The sequence below is a fragment of the Phascolarctos cinereus genome, unplaced genomic scaffold (assembly GCF_003287225.1).
Source record: "Phascolarctos cinereus isolate Bilbo 61053 unplaced genomic scaffold, phaCin_HiC Scaffold_726;HRSCAF=1367, whole genome shotgun sequence".
NCBI lineage: Eukaryota > Metazoa > Chordata > Mammalia > Diprotodontia > Phascolarctidae > Phascolarctos > Phascolarctos cinereus.
In genome coordinates, this window is record NW_027556098.1 from 87,419,881 (window position 1) to 87,437,867 (window position 17,987).

Below are 17,987 nucleotides of genomic sequence, written 5' to 3' on the forward strand. Positions count from 1 at the left end.
TCCACTTAAGAGCTAGTCACAGAGTCCTTGGATTAAAAGGGGCCCCCAGAGGTCATCTAGTGTCCAGCCCTTGGCTGTGGAGAGGGTATAGCTAAACCATCCCATGTATGTAAGTCAATAATCTTCCAAAGTTTCCCAGGTTCCAAAGAATAAGATCCATCTTCCCTTGATGACCCTTCCCCATACTTAGTGTACTATACCTCAAAACAGTTCCCTTTAAAGCTGTCAGTGGCAGCCTAAAAATAACCTTGATTCACTTCAGCCAAGGTATTTGTGTGGAGAGTCCCTCAGGCTCCCTCCTAACATAGTTGAAAGCCAGGTTAGTACTTGTCATTCTGAACATTTAGAAGGCAAAGTCAAGTCAACAAGCATTTATTCAGTGCTTACTGTGTCCCACGTATTGTGCTAAAGGCTAAGAAAGCAAAAGACAGTCTCTGACCTTAGAGAATTCATAGTCTAACAGTCTAGATAATAAGCAAGTAACTAGGTATGAACAAGCAATATACAAACAAATGGAAATAATCAACAAAGGGAAGGAACTAGTATGAGGAGAGATCAGGAAAGATTTAGAAGGTGGGATTTTGCTGGGACCCAAAGGAAATCAGGGATGTGGGGAGGTAGAGGTGAGGAAAGAGAGCCAGTGAAAATTGACTGAGTTGGTAGACCAAGTGTCTCAAGCAAGAAACAGCAAGGAGGCCAGTGTCCCTGGGTCCCAGACTAAGGTATAAGAAGACTGAAGAGGTAGGAGAGGGCCAGATTATGAAAGCCCTTAAATGCCAAACGGAGGATTTATATTCGAAAGACTGATGTCACTATAAATTCCTCCATATAATTCAGCTTTGGAAATATAATGGTGAACATCGACCTTCCCATTCCGAAGAAAACAGCAGCAGAATTTTCTGCCTGCCAAAAAACAAAAAATAAAAGTTTTACTGAAGTCAAGCAGGGGAAAACGCATTTGGGTCTAAAGGAAAGAAGATGGATTCAAACCAGTTACTTAACAGTGGGCTTTTAGAAAACTCTGTGTATATGTGCATATGTTTTCTTTCCTCACAAGGGGCCCAGATAGGAAGATGGAATGATATGCCAGGCTAATTGAGACTTGGCACACCTAGAAAGAAATGAGTTCTGCTCTTTTTCTAGTAGTTCATATAGCAATAGCCTTTTGAAATGGCAAACCCTTGAGTGCTCAAGGTCAGGGCTGTAGTTAGATAATTCTGGCTGAGGTCAACTCAAAATGTGCCCACTGATGACACAGTTTTTTAACATTTGATACTTTTGGCAGGGATCTTGACCATTTTGGGCTAGAGCAAGGAAATGAGAATAATATGGGACAGAAAAGAATAGGAAACAGCCAAAGATGGCCCCATCTGATTAGTCCTTGGTAAAATAATTAAAAAGGAATGAGAAAAGAGGAGCCTTGTATGTCTAAATGGATTGAAGAGGATAGGTTTCCTATCCTTGCTGTTCTTTGCAGGTTTCCTATGCTAGGATGCTGTCTTCTAAAATTTTGCTAAGTGTGTTCTCACTTCTCTCAGTTTTACCCTTCTCCCAGAAAAAACAACTGGGCACATGGGACTTCCCAAGTCTATACAAGAATTCTCTCAGAGTAGCCCTTCCAGTAAATAATTGCATAACCACAGAAGCATAAAAAAGTAGAACCAAGAGAAATGAGGGTCTCGACACTTTATGATAGCATCCCATGTTTGCCAAGAAGCATTATCTATCTTTATCTAAACTAAAATAGTGTCATGTTAAGTCACAAGAACCTAAGTTCTCATAGGAGACATAGAACTCAGAGCCAAACAGGGCCTTAGGGATCAGCCCTTCATTCTTTGAAGTACTTAGTTATACCAAGAAATATTTAAGTTATTTTTTTCAAATGTGTTTATTTGGGTTCACATTCAAATTTGAGTTCTCACTGGAGACATTCATTCCTCTCACTGGGCAGTTAAATGCTATTTAAAGTCAACCCATCAGAGGTCAAATACATTCTTAACCTTCACCTTCCTCCTCTTCTTTCTTTCCAAACCTTAGAAGAAAATTTCTGACCTTCTTGCAAAATCAGAACCAAAGCCAGGCGTCCCAGAAGACCTGCAGAAGCTGGTGATGGATCAGTTGAGCATCAAGCGTTCAGTGATTGAATTGGAAGAATTGAAACTGCCAGGTACAGCCAGACATCACTGAAGGGATCTTTGACCTTGTGGAATTTTGGAAACACAGTTTCTCTTTTCCCATGTACCTGTTTATTTTGCATTGTTCCCTTTAGGAACAAGATAAGGTTGATCTTTTCGTGTGTGTGTGTGTGTGTGGTGTGTGTGTGTGTGTGTGTGTGTGTGTGTGGGTGGGTGTGGGTGTGTGTGTGTTGTGACGCAGTCAGAGTTAAGTAACTTGCCCAGAGTCACACAGCTAGTGAGTGTTATGTGTCTGAGGCAGGACTTGAACTCAGGTCCTCCTGACTGCAGGGCCACTACTCTATCCACCTAGCTGCCCCTCCTATATTTTTTTTCATGCGCACAGAAGAAACACTTTGAAAACTAAATTGTAGTTTGTCTTTTTTCCTCCAAAGATAGTATAATTTCTACCTTGTTTTTCAAGTTTCTACCTTCATTTTCAAAAGGAAGAAAACAGAGAAATTCTACTGCTAAGTCCTAATTAATACAAATGACTAAGTCCATAAAATGTGAGCTCCTTAAAAGCAGGACCTTACAGTTGGACTAAATAGCCTTTGAGGTTCCATTCAGCTCTAAAGTGATGATCCTGGGACTCTTTTCTTCTTGTGCTTTGTATCCCTCAGTAAGCATTCAATGAAGCAATAAACATTTGTTAATCATCACTGTGTGCCAGGTACTGTGCTGATTGCTAGGGGTTTATAAAAGAGACAAAAGACAGACCCTGCCCTCAAGGAGCTTACAGTCTAATGACTTAACACACTGCCTTGTATATAGTAGATAATTAATTCTGGTTGTGTTGGAATGAATTGAATATAGGCTGATTTTATTGAGCTGAAATGGTAAGCAGATGATCAGGCAAAGTCATAAACCATTATGGATTATGAATACATTCATAAACATCATCCAGTGGCTTATGTAAAATAGGTAAAGGGAAGCACTTCGTGGTGATGGTGGTAGTTATCATCATCATCATCATCATCATCATCATCGTCATAACTAACATTTACATAAGCACTCTAATATCTTTGCCCAAAAAATCATGGAGAAGTTGGACAGGACTCATTAAAAAACTGAACAACAACAACAACCCTCATGCCTGGAATGTTCTCCCTCCTCCACTCCAGCTACTGACCCTCCCTGGTTCTCTTTAAGTCCCAACTAAAATCATCTTCTGCAGGAAGTCTTCCCCAACCCTCCTTAATACTAATTTAATTATTTTCTGTTTATCCTGTATGTGGCTTGCTTTGTATATATCTGTTCACACGTCTCGACTGTAAACTCTCTGAGGACAGGGCCTGTCTTTTGCCTCCTTTTATATCCCCAGAGTTTAGCCCAGTGTCTGGTACACAGTAGGTCCTTAACGAATGTTTATTAATTGATTAATAGCGTTTTAAGTTTGAAAAGTTCTTTTCAGTTATCTCATTTGAGCCTCACAACAACCCTAGGAGGTAGGTACTATTGTCCTCCCCATTTTACAGATAAAGAAACTGAGGCAGACAAAGATGCAAAGACTTGCAAAGGATTAATAGCCAGGCAGTGTCTGAAGCTGTATGTTAAGTCAGGTCTTCCTCACGCCAGGTCTGTGTCTACCCATTGTGCCACCTACCTGTCTTTTACATTTTTGTTTATGCCTTCTGTCTTTATATCACAATCATTTCAATACCGTTCCATCACCCAAATTTATCCCTGTGTGACAAAGAAAAACTGCATCTGGAAGAAATTAAAGCCATCGATAGTCATATGAAAAAATGCTCTAAATCATCATTGATTAGAGAAATGCAAATCAAAACAATTCTGAAATACCACATCACACCTATCAGATTGACCAACATGACAAAACAGGAAAATGATAAATGTTGGAGAAGATGTGGGAAAATAGGAACACTAATGCATTGTTGGTGGAGTTGTGAAATGATCCAATCATTTTGGAGAGCAATTTGGAACTATGCCCAAAGGGCTACAAAAATGTGCATACCCTTTGACCCAGCAATAGCACTTCTAGGGCTATATCCCAAAGAGATCATGCAAATGGGAAAAGGACCCACATGTACAAAAATATTCATAGCAGCTCTTTTTGTGGTGGCAAAGAATTGGAAATTGAGAGGATGCCCATCAATTGGGGAATGGCTGAGCAAGTTGTGGTATATGAATGTAGTGGAATACTATTGTGCTATAAGAAATGATGAACAGGCTGACTTCAGAAAAACCTGGAAAGACTTGTATGGTCTGATGCTGAGTGAAGTGAGCAGAACCAAGAAGACTTTGTACACAGTAACAGCCACGTTATGCAATGACTAAGATTGTTAAACTGAACCCTTCTCAGCATTACGAGGATCTAAGACATCTGCAGAGGCCTCGGGATGGAAAATGCTGTCCACATCCGAAGAAAGAACTATGGAAGTTGAATCACTATCATTTATTTTTCTCTTCTGTTGAGTTTTGTTTCCTCTTTCTGATGGTTCCTCGTATTGGTTTTAATTTTTACTTACAACATCACTAATGTGAAAATATGTTTAATAGGAATGTAAATGTATGGCCTATACAGATTGTGCGCCAAACTTGGGGAGGGTGATGGGGAAGAAAGGGGAGAAAAATTTTCAACTCAAAAGCATATGGAAGTGATTGCTGATAAATCAAAATAAATTAATAAAATTTTTTTAAAAAACTGCATCTGACAGTGTAGATAATGGTCTGTTCTTCTAGCCTAGTCACTTCCACCTCTCTGCTGTGACAAGGGGAGGCATGTTTCATTATCTGTGTTCCAGGACATTTATCAGTTTTTCATTTTCTCAAAGTGTAACTTACCTATAGTGATTTTTCACAAAAACAACTAACTTACCTGTAGTCATTTTGCATATTATTCTGTTGGTTTTCCTTATTTCAGTATCAACTGATAGAAATGTTCCCATATTTCTCTGAATTCCTCATATTTGTCATTTCTTACTGCACAGTAATGTTCTATTCCATTCATAGACAATGATTTTTTCTTTCAACCATTCCAATGGCCCACCGGTTGGTTTTCAGTTTCTTGCTGCCGCCATGTTCTGCTAGGCATTTGATGTTCTTCACATCCTGACTCCAGCCTTTCTTTCCCTGACATAGTAGACACTTAATAAATACTTATTGACTGGCTTATTGCACTTTAGTGTCTCACACACATACACACACACACACACACACACATACACACACACATACATTCTGTTTTCCAGCCAGACTGGCATGCTTGAATTCCCTGTGTCCCTGCAATTCCCACCTCACACCTTTGCCCAGGCTGGTTGTCTCCCATGCCTGGGAGGCCCTACTTCCTCACCTCCACTTCTTAGAATCTCTTTCTTTGAGGTTGAACTCCATTTCTGCCTTCTGCAAGAGGTCTGATTTCCATATGCTTCCCACCCAGTTGCTTTGTATTCATATAGAGTTTATATTAAGTTTTTCTTAAACACATCCTCTTCCCCCACCCCCATGAAATGTAAGCTTCTTGAGAACAGGATCTATTTTGTTTTTGCCTTTGTGTCCTCATCGCCTAAATTTATTCTTGGCATACAGTAGGTGCTTAATAAATGCTTACTAAATTGAATCGTTGAAGTCTTACTCCAAGGCCTACACTGTCTTCACTATTAGCATCCTACTTCTCATATCAGTACATGCTAAGTTAGTAAAATGTGCATATGTTGATACACATTCACCCTGTAATGATTTATTTTTTAATTGCCGGCATCTTTCTTCATTAGGTTTTACTAGTTCACTAAAATGGAATCTATTGAGCCCTAGTAAGGTTGGAAATTATGATTTGGTTTCTTTCTTTCTCTTTTTTTTTTGGCCAAATTCATTTGTTATGCTGCATTTTTAACTCCTTTTTGACCTTTTAGGTCTCTGCAGGGCAACCATTTTTAAAACAATAATGATATTGAGAATGTTGCATCAATACAACCATCGTGGACTAATTTGCTCTTCGTTCCTGAACATTAGCCAGATCAAATACTCAGACACATACATCTAAATCTGTTTAAATTTGTCTTTTTTAAGTCAGAAATTTTCAAGTCAGAAACTTCATAATGCCTTGACTGCCTAGAATGTCTCCATTTGTCCCCAACAAATGTCAAGAAGTTTGAACACTCCATCTCTCAATTCCAGAGATTTTCTCAGGCTGTCCTTTAGGCCTGTTATGCTACATCCCTCCTTCTATGGGAAGCCTTTCCTGATCGTTCTTCATCCTAGTGCCTTCCCTCTGTTGATAATTTCTTTTTTGGGGGGCTAGGCAATGGGGTTAAGTGACTTGCCCAGGGTCACACAGCTAGTAAGTGTTATCTGTCTGAGGCCAGATTTGAACTCCTGAATTCAGGGCTGGTGCTCTATCCACTGCGCCACCTAGCTGCCCCTCTGTGGATAATTTCCAATTTATCCTGTGTGTACATAGCTTGTTTGTACATAGTTACTTGCTTACTGTCTCTCCCATTAGACTGAATTCCTTGGGAACAGAGACTGTCTTTTGCATTTTTTTATACCCCTAGCACTTAGCACAGAAGTTGGCGTCTAGTAGACCATTAATGTTTACTGACTGAATATTGACTTACTCAAACGAAAATTAATTTTAACTAATTTCAGAACTGAGTCATAAATAGATGTCGTTACATTGGGGTGGGGGAATAGTACCCCAAAATCAGCCCCACTAAAAAGTTGTTCTGTACAGACTGTTCTTTAGTGTTGACATAGGAGCATCTCTTCTTGTACTACCCTTCTCTTTATCAAGGTTAATTTGATTTCCTCTTCCCATAAGAAGGTTACATTTTCTTGAAGCCTGGAAAAACAGAAAAAGAGTCTGGTCTCTGATTTTTTATGATCCCTTTGTGACATGCTTTTTATAAACACACATTAGGTTTGGAGAAACAATTTCCCCTGTCTGGTTCCATTCCAGCAAGAAAACCCTTTAGGCTGATGAAGCAGCCTATTTCTACGTGAACAGTATCTGGTGTCTGTGACGTGCCAAGCCCAAACTACTCGAACAGCTGTCAGAAATGCTTCCAGGCAGCAGATGAGGCCAGGGGAAAGCAGTCCTGTCTATGTTGTTTCATCTTATCAGTCAAATGTTAGACATTTTCTGCACAAACTTCCAACAGCGCTTGGTTTCGTCTGTTGCTACTTAGTGAATTTTTCCTTTTTATCTCTTCCTGTGGACATAGTTCTTCCTAGGGAGGATTTATGAGGTAACAAGACAAGTTCTAGTACTGTGTGACCCTATGAAAGACCATGAGCCTTCATTCTCTTATGTACAGTAAACTCATTATAAAGTCATTTTAAGTTTGCAGCCCTCTTTTGAGCTGTATCCCCAGTTTTTTTTTTCCATTAAGTTCAGTAACACCATCCCAGAAATATGGAGTTGGAAGGGACCTTAGGGACCATTTAGTCCAATCCATACCTAAAAAAGAATCCACACTATAACACCCCCAATAAGTGAGTCGTCTGGCCTCTGCTTGTTAGGAGAAGCCATTGCCTCCTGAAGAAGCCCATTCCACTTACAAATAGCTCTAGGTTTTCCTGACATCAAGCTTAAATTGATTTCTTTATGACTTTTACTCATTGCTCCTGGTTTTGTCCTCTGGTGGCCAAATGGAACATGTCAATCAACCATTTCATCTCTATGTAGAGGACTCTCACATCTACTTGTCTAGCCTTAACCTTTTTCCTAACCTCCTATCACATCTCCATCTCCCTATTAGACATCTGGCATTGGATGTTAGACATCTTAAGCTCATCGTGTCCAAATTGAACTCATATTTCCCCAAAATTCTCCCTTTTTTACTGTCAGGAGTGCCACCAGGTTTGCAATTGCCCAGGCTCAGAATCTAGGTACCACCTTTGACCCCTCTCTCTCTCTCTCTCTCTCTCTCTCTCTCTCTCTCTCTCTCTCTCTCTCTCTCTCTCTCTCTCTCTCTCTCTCTCTCTCTCTGTCTCACTTCCTATATCTGATCAGTTGGCAAGTTTTGTCATTTCTACCATTGCAGCATCTCTTGCATTATCTCTCGTGAATCATCCTACATGTCTTGCATTGGATTGTGAACTTCTCAGGGGCAGGGCTGTCTCTTAGCTTTTCTTTGTATCCCCAGTGCACAGCATTGTGCCTGGAATATATCAGGCACTTAATAAATGCTTTCTTCTGTTTTTCATTCTTTTGATTTTGTTTGACTGATTCTTGATGTCCCATTGAGTCATTAGCTTCCACTTGCCCAATTCTAATTTTTAAGAAATTATTTCTTCAGTTAGCTTTTGAACCTCCTTTTCCATTTGGCCAGTTCTACTTTATAAGGAGTTGTTTTCTTCAGTGTACTTTTTTTCCCATTTTGTCAGTTGTATTTTTAAAGAAATTGTTCAGTTTTTCTTCTACCTCTCTTATTTGACTTTTAAAATCCTTCTTGAGCTCTTCCAAGAAGGCTTTGTGAGCTTGAGACCAGTCCATGTTTCCTTTTCAGGTTTCAGATGTGGGTATATTTACAATGTTGTCTTCTCCTGAATTTATGTTTTGATCTTCCCTGTCACCATAATAATTCCCTGTGGTCATTGTTTTTCTTTGTTGCTTTGTGCTCAGGGTGTTTGCCTTTTTCCTGGCCTTTAAAGTTGATCTCTGCTTCTGGGGCACAGGGGACACTATCCCGTGCTTCTTGTGCTGGGGGGCTGGGGCCTCAGGTGCTGGCAGCTGGAGCTGGTGGTGGGGGCTGGTGTGTGCCAAGGCCAGGTAGGGTTTTTCTGCATTTCCCCAAGGGGTGGGGTAGGGGTGGTCAGGCCAGTGGAAGTCGCCTCCTCACCTGTAAGTTCAGCTGCTGATAGATGCCCGTCTGCTGGTGCACATGGTGGTTCTCCAAGCTGGCTTCTGCTGTTTCCCCTGGCTGTGCCAAGGCATGCAGGATTGGGGGGGGGGGGTCCTGGTGTTGAAACTTGCCTGCTCCACCACCCTGGGGCTCAAGATTTCCCACTGGTTTGCTGAAGTGGGGCTTGCCACTGGCTTTCTGGGGACACCTCCCATCCTGTGCTGGTGCCCTTCAGCCACAGCAGGAGAGAACTTTCCCATTAATCCCCCTAGCTTCTTGAGGTAAAAGACTGCTGCGCCCCATCTTTCTGCTGGCTCCACTGTTCCAGGATTTTTCCTAGGGCAATATTTTCTGGGGTTTTCAAGGTTCATAAGGGAAGGTGAGAGTGACTTACTGCTTGCTTCGCCATCTTGGCTCCCAGAAGTGATAAATGCTTACTAAGTAATTGTGCTAATTCCTAAGCCCCTACAGCATCTGGTTGCTCTCCAACTAAACCATGTGCCTTTTGAGCTGGGGCACACAGAATTCAACACAGTGCTCCAGGTATGATCGGACAGAGACAGGACAGAGAAAAGAGGCATTGTTATCACTTCCTTACTCCTAGAATCTATTCATCTGCAGCCTAAGATTGCTTTAGCTATTTTGGCTGCTGTATTATATTTGACTGATTCTTACTGAGCTTATTTTTTCAGTCATGTCTGACTCTCCATGACCCCACTGGGGTTTTCTTGGCAAAGATACTGGAGTGCTTTGGCATTTCCTTCTCCAACTCATTTTACAGATAAGGAAACTGAAGCAAACAGGGTTAAGTGACTTGCCCAGGGTCACCCAACTAGTAAGTGTCTCAGGCCAGATTTGAACTCAGGAAGATGGGTCTTCCTGCCTTCAGGCCTGGTTCTCTGTCCTTACACAGCCTAGCTACCCCTATTGAGCTCGTAGGCCACTAAATATCGTCTTTTTTTCCAGATAAATTGCCATCTAACTATACTTCATCCCCTTTTATTCTTGTGAAGTTGTCTTTTTGAAATCAAGTTTAAGACATTATGCTTACCCCCCACTAAATTTCATCCTGTTCGATTCATCCCAGTGTTCTAGCTTTGCAAGAATGTTTGGGATTGTGATTCCATTATCCACAACTTTAGCAGTTCTGTGTTATCTGCTAAGATGAGAAACATGTCATCTCTACTCAAGTCACTGAGAACACTGTTCAGCAGCCTGAGGCCAAGCACAGATCCTTTGGTCCCTCCGCACATCTCTCTCTGAGCTGACACTGAGGCCTTAATAACTCTTCTCAGAGTCAGGGCATCCTAAGAGAGCAAGTAAACACACCTAAGACTGAGAAAGAAAGATGGGCATTTGGTAACCAAACTAAACATAGGAAAACCTATGAAAGAAGGGACTTGTGAAAGTATTATATCTCTGTTGTACTACGTGTGTCATATGTGAGATTCAGTTGTCACAATTTGCACATACCTGTATTACAGGTATTGTTATCTTTTTTTTCTTTTTTTGGTGAGGCAGTGGGGGTTAAGTGACTTGCTCAGGGTCACACAGCCAGTAAGTGTCAAGTATCTGCAGCTGGATTTGAACTCAGGTCCTCCTGACTCCAGGGCCAGTGCTCTATGTGCTACACCAGCTAGCTGCCCCTACTATATCTTTTAAAATGGTATTATACATTAAAAATTATTAATATCTGACAAATAGGAATATAAGAAATATTTGGTTATTCTAATAAATTTCAGGGTTAATCATTTTTTAATTATACTCTTGAGAAACGTGGTGGATTTTAATTATCTTCCAAAGCTATGGAGTGATTCAGAAGAGGATTATAGATTCAGAGTTGGAAGCAACTTTAAAGGTCTCTTTGTCCAATTCTCCCATTAGATAGATGAGGAAACTGAGGCCCAGAGAAATAAAGGAATTTGCCCAAGATCATATGGCTAGTTAGAGAGAGGATTTGAACCCAGGTTTCATAGATTACAAATCCAGCATTCCATCTGCTACTCTACCCTGCCTGAAAGTTGATTAGGCAAATAGCCATTCATTTGAGACAGAGGGAAAGAAGGAAGGAAGGAAGGAAGGAATTTATTTTCCTGGGAGACCTATCATGACATAGTGAAAAGGAGGATGGGTCAGTTTAAGTCCTGCCTCAAATATTCATTTAGCCTTGTGACCATTAGCAAGTCATTCAGTCCCTGAAATCCTCAGTTTTTCCAACTGTAAAATGGGGAAATAATATCTGCACTAACCTATTCCCACAGAATCATTGAGGAAAGCACTTTATAAACCTTAAAGCATTCTAAATGTGAATGATTATTATTCCTGTAACTCTCCAGAGGGAGAGAATTGCACTTAGATTACATAAGGAAAAAAAAAATTTCTCGTATTTTATAGTAAGAAATTAGAGACTGGGAAAGGGGGAAAAGTTGATGAATATGGTATTGCTTTTCAAGAAATATAGATGTTTCATTGGCCTGATATATGATACAAGTATCTCTTTTCTGTCCCACTAATTTCAAGTGATTGATGATCAGATATGTGAAGGATTCAACTGGGTTTTAGTATCCAAAAAGCCAGTACCACCCCCAAAATACAGAGTAATGGTTCATTATAATAAGCTTTTCATTTTGTTAACGTTTTACCGATTTTGACTAAGTTCATCCCACCAGCCCTTGATTTAATTTCACTGTTGCCTAGAGGCAGCTCAACGGAACAATGGTAGAGCCCTGGACCTGAAATCAAATCTAGCCTTACACACATCTTGCTAAGTAACCCTAAGCAAGTTAGTTAACCTCTTAGCCTCAGTTTCTTCATCTGTAAAATGAGGATAACAATAGCACCTACTATAAATAAAATGAGATAATATCTGCAAAGTGTTTTATAAACCTTAAAGCATTATTTTAAGGCTTACAGCTATTATATTAATAAGTTTTATTGATAACGTCTGTTTCTTATATCACCAAAGTATCCCATGTATCCATCACTGTTCTCTTCCCAAAGAGCTATCCTTTATGAGAAATAGCATTTTTTGGAGAGAAAAAAGAGAGCAATTGATTGATATTTTTTGAAAGTCTGAAAACTTGCGCAGTGTGTAACACTTGTGGACCTCCCACATCCACAAAGGGGTAGGTTGTGGGTGTCCTCTTATATCTCTTTATTTGAGTCCTGCTCAATCTTTTTAATTTTGTTATATTGACTTATATATTATATATTATATTGATTTGTTGTTGTATTGTTATTCTTTCCATTTCCATTGTTGTAGTCACTATGCATATTGTTTTCTTGGCTCTGCTTAACTTCACTCTGCATCAGTTCATATAGATCTTTGTACTCTTCTCTGTATTCATCACATACCTGCCAGAGAAAATGGATAAAAAAGATTTCTCCCTATTTGACCACCTTCCTTCCCATCCTAGATGCATTAATGTTGTCTGTGCGTATGCGTTTCATTTTCAGGTGCCTTCTTCTGGAAACACACTTTTATGTTCCTTCAGTTACTTTCATCTTTTTTTTTTTAAGATGACTGTTCCCACTGGTTTTCTTCCCCTCAGCCCTGATCCCCTCTTCTCATTTAATACCCATGTTTTCCCCTGTTGAGGCCCAAGCAATCCCTGGCCTAGAGCCAGGGTCTCTCTGGCCCTGAAAAGGGAGGGAAGACGGGTTGTAAGGGGGGTCTTGATGTAAGCCTGTATTGTGTCCTTGGGTCTACTCGGGTAGCCTGGCTGCTCGAGGTGGGGGAGAGGTGCTCAGGGTCAGTGAGGGTCCATTTCTGGGCTTAGGGTGGTTGTTTTTTCTTTTTTTTTTTAACTTTTGTGTTCTGGGTATCCTAGACCATGGAAATAGCCAAAGTTGCTTTATCTTTGGCATATGATTTCTATTTTGGAGAGATATGAAAGGTCATGAGACTCTGTCTGATCCACCATCTTATTGCTCATATACTAGTTATTATCATTTTTAGCTAGTATTGTTGTTAAAATTCTCTGTAAAAACATCTTTTTTTTTATGTTTGTAGATTCCTGTTTCCTCCCAGCCAATGATCTATCTCATAGCCTTTCTTCATATCTAAAGCAAAGTAAGTAACTCCAGCATCCTTTGGCTTTACCAAATTGTCATTATTCTGTTGAAGAGATAATCTTTTGTATTTAAATAAGTCGATCCTGATTATTTCAAAGAAACTCTTCTCTGTCCTTATGTCCTGCCTGTGTTCCTTTGCACAGGTTGTCCCCCTTGCCTACTAACTCCATATTTCTCCCTGTTCAATTCCCCAGCTTCCTATGAAGTTTACTTCAGTTGCCAGCTCCAACAGGAAGCCTTTCTGGATTCCCTGTAGTCGTTTGTTTGCTCTCCCTTGTCAGATTACCTTGTGTTTACTTATTAGTATATATGTTGTTTCTCCCCAATAGAATAGAAGCTTCTTGAGGACAGGGACAGATTTTCCTTTTGTCTTCACATCCCCAGCACCTAAAACAGTGCCTCCACACTTAGTAGATGGTTAATAATTAAATTAAACTGAATAACAATTATTTATTATTAATCAAATCAGTGTTTGATTATTAATTCATAATATAGTCATTAAATTGAATTTACAAGTTAAAAGACTACTTTTTAAAAACAAAAGTATCTTAGATAATTAAACAGATTTTATTTTTAAGTATAAATTCAGTAATGACCTTATTCAGTTTCTGAATTTAAGTTTTATTTTGTCTTTGTTTATATGGTCATTGTTATGAAATCAGAGGGAACATATTGAGGGAGGAAGGGGCTGCCTCTCTTTTTTATTTATTAAAAAGCACAGGACAGATTTGCTTCATGACATAAATCTCTTCATCTCTGGACCTTAGGGTTTTCTTTTTACTTATCTGTAAAATGAGGGGTCAGGCGAGGTGAGAGAAGTAAGGTGGTGTTGTGTAAAGGGCATCAGCTTTATAGTCAGAGCCCCTAACTGCCTATGTGACCTTGATCCATTATATTTAAAATGATGATCTTGATTTTTATTTTTCACAGTCTGTCCCAAATGGGCCAAACTTCGAAGGAACCACAAGGAGAAGAAGTCATTGGTGATGCTGATAATCTGTAGCTCTGCACTGCGAGCCTTGGAACTCATTAGGTTTGTAGGTTACTGTAATAGTAAGAGTAAGAGTAGCTGACATTTCTGTAGCACTTACAATGTGCCAGGCACTGTGCTAAACACTTTAAAGTAATTATCTCATTTGATACTCACGATAACTCACAAGAAGGAGGTATATTATTGTCCCCACCTGACAAATGAGTTAACTGAGGAAAACAGAAGTCAAGTGACTTACCCAGGGTCACACAGCTAATAAGTGACTGAGGCTGGGTTTTAACTGAGGTCTTCAAAACTCCAGACCCAGCATTTTATCCGCTATGCCAGTAACCCCTCTTTCCTACCGTCACCCCCAGCTAAAAATTCCCATCATCTTCTTAGGCATAATTAGGAAAGGGAAGAATATCTATTTTTTCTAGTTATTTAGTCATTTCTCAAATACCTTTGGCAATACATGGCTAATAAGAAAATATTTTGCATGACTGCACATGTATAATCTATATCAAAGTACTAGCCTTCTCAAGGATGGGGTGGGGGAGAGGGAGAAAATTTGGAACTCAAAAATTGTTTTAAAAAAATGGATGTTAAAAAGTGTTTTCACATGTAATTGAGAAAAATAAAATGAAACATTCTTTTAAAAAAATACTTTAGGCAAGAGAGACTTTGACTAAATAAAACCTACAGATGATAATATTCTTAGGCTAATATCCCAATGAATCATTTATTAGAGCAGCCAACAATTTAGTATGTAAGTTTAGAATTTTACCCTCTCCCCCATCCTCTGACATTTGCCTTTGGAAGAGACACCAGTGAGCAGTAAAATGGACAATGATAGGGGGAGGGGGAGATGAGTAATCTATAAATTAAATATCCTCTGAATAGCTAAGGCTGCTATTAATTTGCCTTTAAATGAACTTGTAATTCAGCACATTCTTGGATTACAAGACAAACTTGGGAGCTCAGAGCTTCTTTTGAAATGGTCAAAGGTTCAAAAGAAGTATGTTAGTTGCAACTAATTAGCCCTTATTAGAATACCTATAAGTTAGTACCTACTTGATATTTCAAGATATCTGCAACAACTATATTGTGATATAAAAACATCAGTGATTTCTATTGACAAAGTCATGAGTACTGCTACTACTACTACTGTGGTTTGTTGCCTACGTTCATTCTTGAAGGAAATGCTAAATTTCAGTTAGAGATTAGTGCAAATAAAGATTAAATTTTTTTTTCCTGTTCCAAGTTCATGGACCTTGTGAAATCCAGGAGTCTGTAGATTCCAGGGTAAGAACCCCCAATGCAGCCCAAACCCAAACAGGAATAAGTCCTTTCTACACTATTCTCAAAAAAGCCATCCAGCCTCCAATTGAAGACCTCTAGGGAGGGGGGAACTCATTCTCTCCTGTGTTAATAATCCGTTTTCACTTGGGACCCCTCTAATTGTAAGGAAGTATTTCCTTAAGACATGCCTCTCCGAAGCTTGTAATTCTGCCCTCTGGAACCTAGTAAAGCAAATATAACTCCCCTTAGATATAACAGTCCTTCAAATGCTTAGGGATGTCTGCGCTGGCTCTAGACTCTACCCTCCAGACTCCCAGCCCCACCACTCTTCCTTTTTGTAGGTTAAACTTCCCAGTTATTTTAAATGAACATTGTAAGGCATGATCATAAGGTCCCTTGCCATCTTGATTGCATCTCTCTCATGGAAATCTACATCTTGTCCACATTCTCCTTAAAACATGATACTTAAAACTGCCTATAGTTGTGATCTAGCCAGAGCAAAGCAGAGAAGGACTCCTTCATTCTGGGCTCTACGCTTCTCTTAATGATATGTGATTTAATGAGTTTGATCTTGCAGTCCACTTAAACTCCCAGATCTTTTTCATAGAAACTTTTTCATTGTCTAACCAACAATGTCTATGCCTCTATTTGTTCTAGGGTTGATGGAATGCCTTTCACAAATGTAGGCAAGAGAAATTTGGGGAATAGCTAATAATCCAGTTTGACTAAACTATAGAATATAGAAGAATAGTATGAAATAAAACTAGAAAAGTAGGTTGGAGCCAATCCGTGGAGAGCCTTGAATGTCAAGCTAAAGAGCTTATATGTCATCCTGAAAGCAATAGGGAGCCATTGAAGGTTTTTGAGCAAGGGGATAACATGCTATGACATGTACAGTAGAACGATCCATTTGGTAGCTCTTTGTAAAGGATGGGTTAGAGAGACAGTGTGGTCAGTGATCAGAATGGAATATTAGGTTTATCCAGAGAATGCTTGCTTGAGGGAGGTGAGTTTTGGATGAGATTTCAACAGAGAGAGTATTACCAAATAAACATATGAGATTAGGGGATTTGCTTGACTATAGACTTACCTTTATGTAGTAACCTAAGCCTGAATTTAGAAGAAAACATAATAAGCCACTGGCTTTCAGCCTCCCTTTCTTACACACGTGTACTTTAAAACAGCCCCACATAAGCCCTTCTCCTCTCCAGAATAGGTCCGACCTTCAGCTGTAGTTTTTCCCTAAAAATTACCGTAGCCCTAAAAACTCTTTGGGTATTTTTCAGCCTTATACATTGAGCTGTTCCACCTGCTGTCATAAGAACTCATGTCAACTTTTCATTGCTAATAAGGAAGAAAAATATGCTGTCACTGTTTTTTGCCACTTTGAAACATTAAGTAGAAAAAATTAATTCCAGATTTAAAATCTGGCAAGGAGATTGGCCCAGGAAGGGCCTTCCTCTCAAATTGATTTGAGCATTAAATGTGCATAAATACCTTTTGAGGAGAGACTAACACACTCCTGCCTTACCGGGTTTACCAGTTCTCTGTGTTTTCATGTTCTCCTATAATCCCACAATCTCTTCCAAGGTTAGATTTGACAGATTGGCTCCTGTGCAGGCACACTAAGTTCTCTCCTAGTTCTCTCTAAGAACTGCTGGTGAGTAATCCTTAATTTTGCCATAATACCTGTTCCTACTCGGCTGTGTGCAGGGCATTAATGTCCTTTAAAGCCTATTCTTCACCAGCTTAGCCAGGTGGAAAGCACCCTAAGTAACCAGCCAACATTAAGTATTAGTTCAAATACAAAAGAATCCATTATTCTGGGTCATTAGACATGGCTCATTATTTTACAGATTCAAATACAGTGTGCATCACATTAAATTGCCTGAAATGTAATAGTAACACACGAAAAAAATCCTTATCTGCAGAAGAGACTCAGGGAGCACATGAGATCCATCTTCCAGCAGTTGAAGGGTTATTCTTAAAAAGAGAAATTTTAGGGGCAGCTGGGTGGTGCAGTGGCTAGAGCTCTGACCTTGGAGTCAGGAGAACCTGAGTTCAAATCCAGCCTCATTTAACACTTACCAGTAGTGTGACCCTGAGCGAGTCATTTAACCCTGATTGCCTCACCAAAAAATGCAAAAGAAGAAAAAAAAAAGAGAGGGAGAGATTTTAGTTACTTAAGTGGCTCCAAAAGGCAGAACTTTAGGTTTGGACCCCAAATTAGAATATACTGCCTTGGGAGGTAGTGGATTTCCCCTCATTAGCATTTAAATAAATGTTGGATGATGTGATAGAGAGTCTTCTTCCTGTAGGAGTTATGTATACCTCTGAGGTCCCTTCCAACTCTGATTCTGCCATAGCATAGAATGTGGTTGCTAATGGCCCCCAGTAGCAGCATCCCCCAAATGTATTATCTGTCCTGCAAAATGTTGTATTTAAGAAAAAACTTGAACCTCAAGTCTTTATCTGGACTGTGGACAGGGGTGTGCTGGAGACAATTGTTAAATTTCCAGTGTGAGCATTTATACCTTAGAAATCGGTAAACTGCAGATCAGGACTCGTTGTTTGTCTGTCTAGACTTAAGAAAATGATGAAGAAAATGTTAACGTGTATCCTGCCGGTGTTTTTTTTCTAGGAGAGTCAGTTGTTAAACAT

The 17,987-nt window shown here is 39.6% G+C and overlaps 1 protein-coding gene across 3 annotated transcripts in view; it reads left to right on the plus strand.

Annotated features, from left to right (window-relative positions):
- Positions 1-17,987, plus strand: part of CMSS1 (cms1 ribosomal small subunit homolog) — a 414,201-nt gene that overhangs the window by 387,750 nt on the left and 8,464 nt on the right. For all 3 annotated transcript variants that reach the window (XM_078146652.1, XM_078146653.1, XM_078146654.1), the window contains 3 exons: positions 2,038-2,167; positions 12,993-13,052; positions 13,985-14,087. In XM_078146652.1, the coding sequence (XP_078002778.1) occupies positions 2,038-2,167; positions 12,993-13,052; positions 13,985-14,087 (293 nt within the window). The remainder of the gene's footprint in view (positions 1-2,037; positions 2,168-12,992; positions 13,053-13,984; positions 14,088-17,987) is intronic.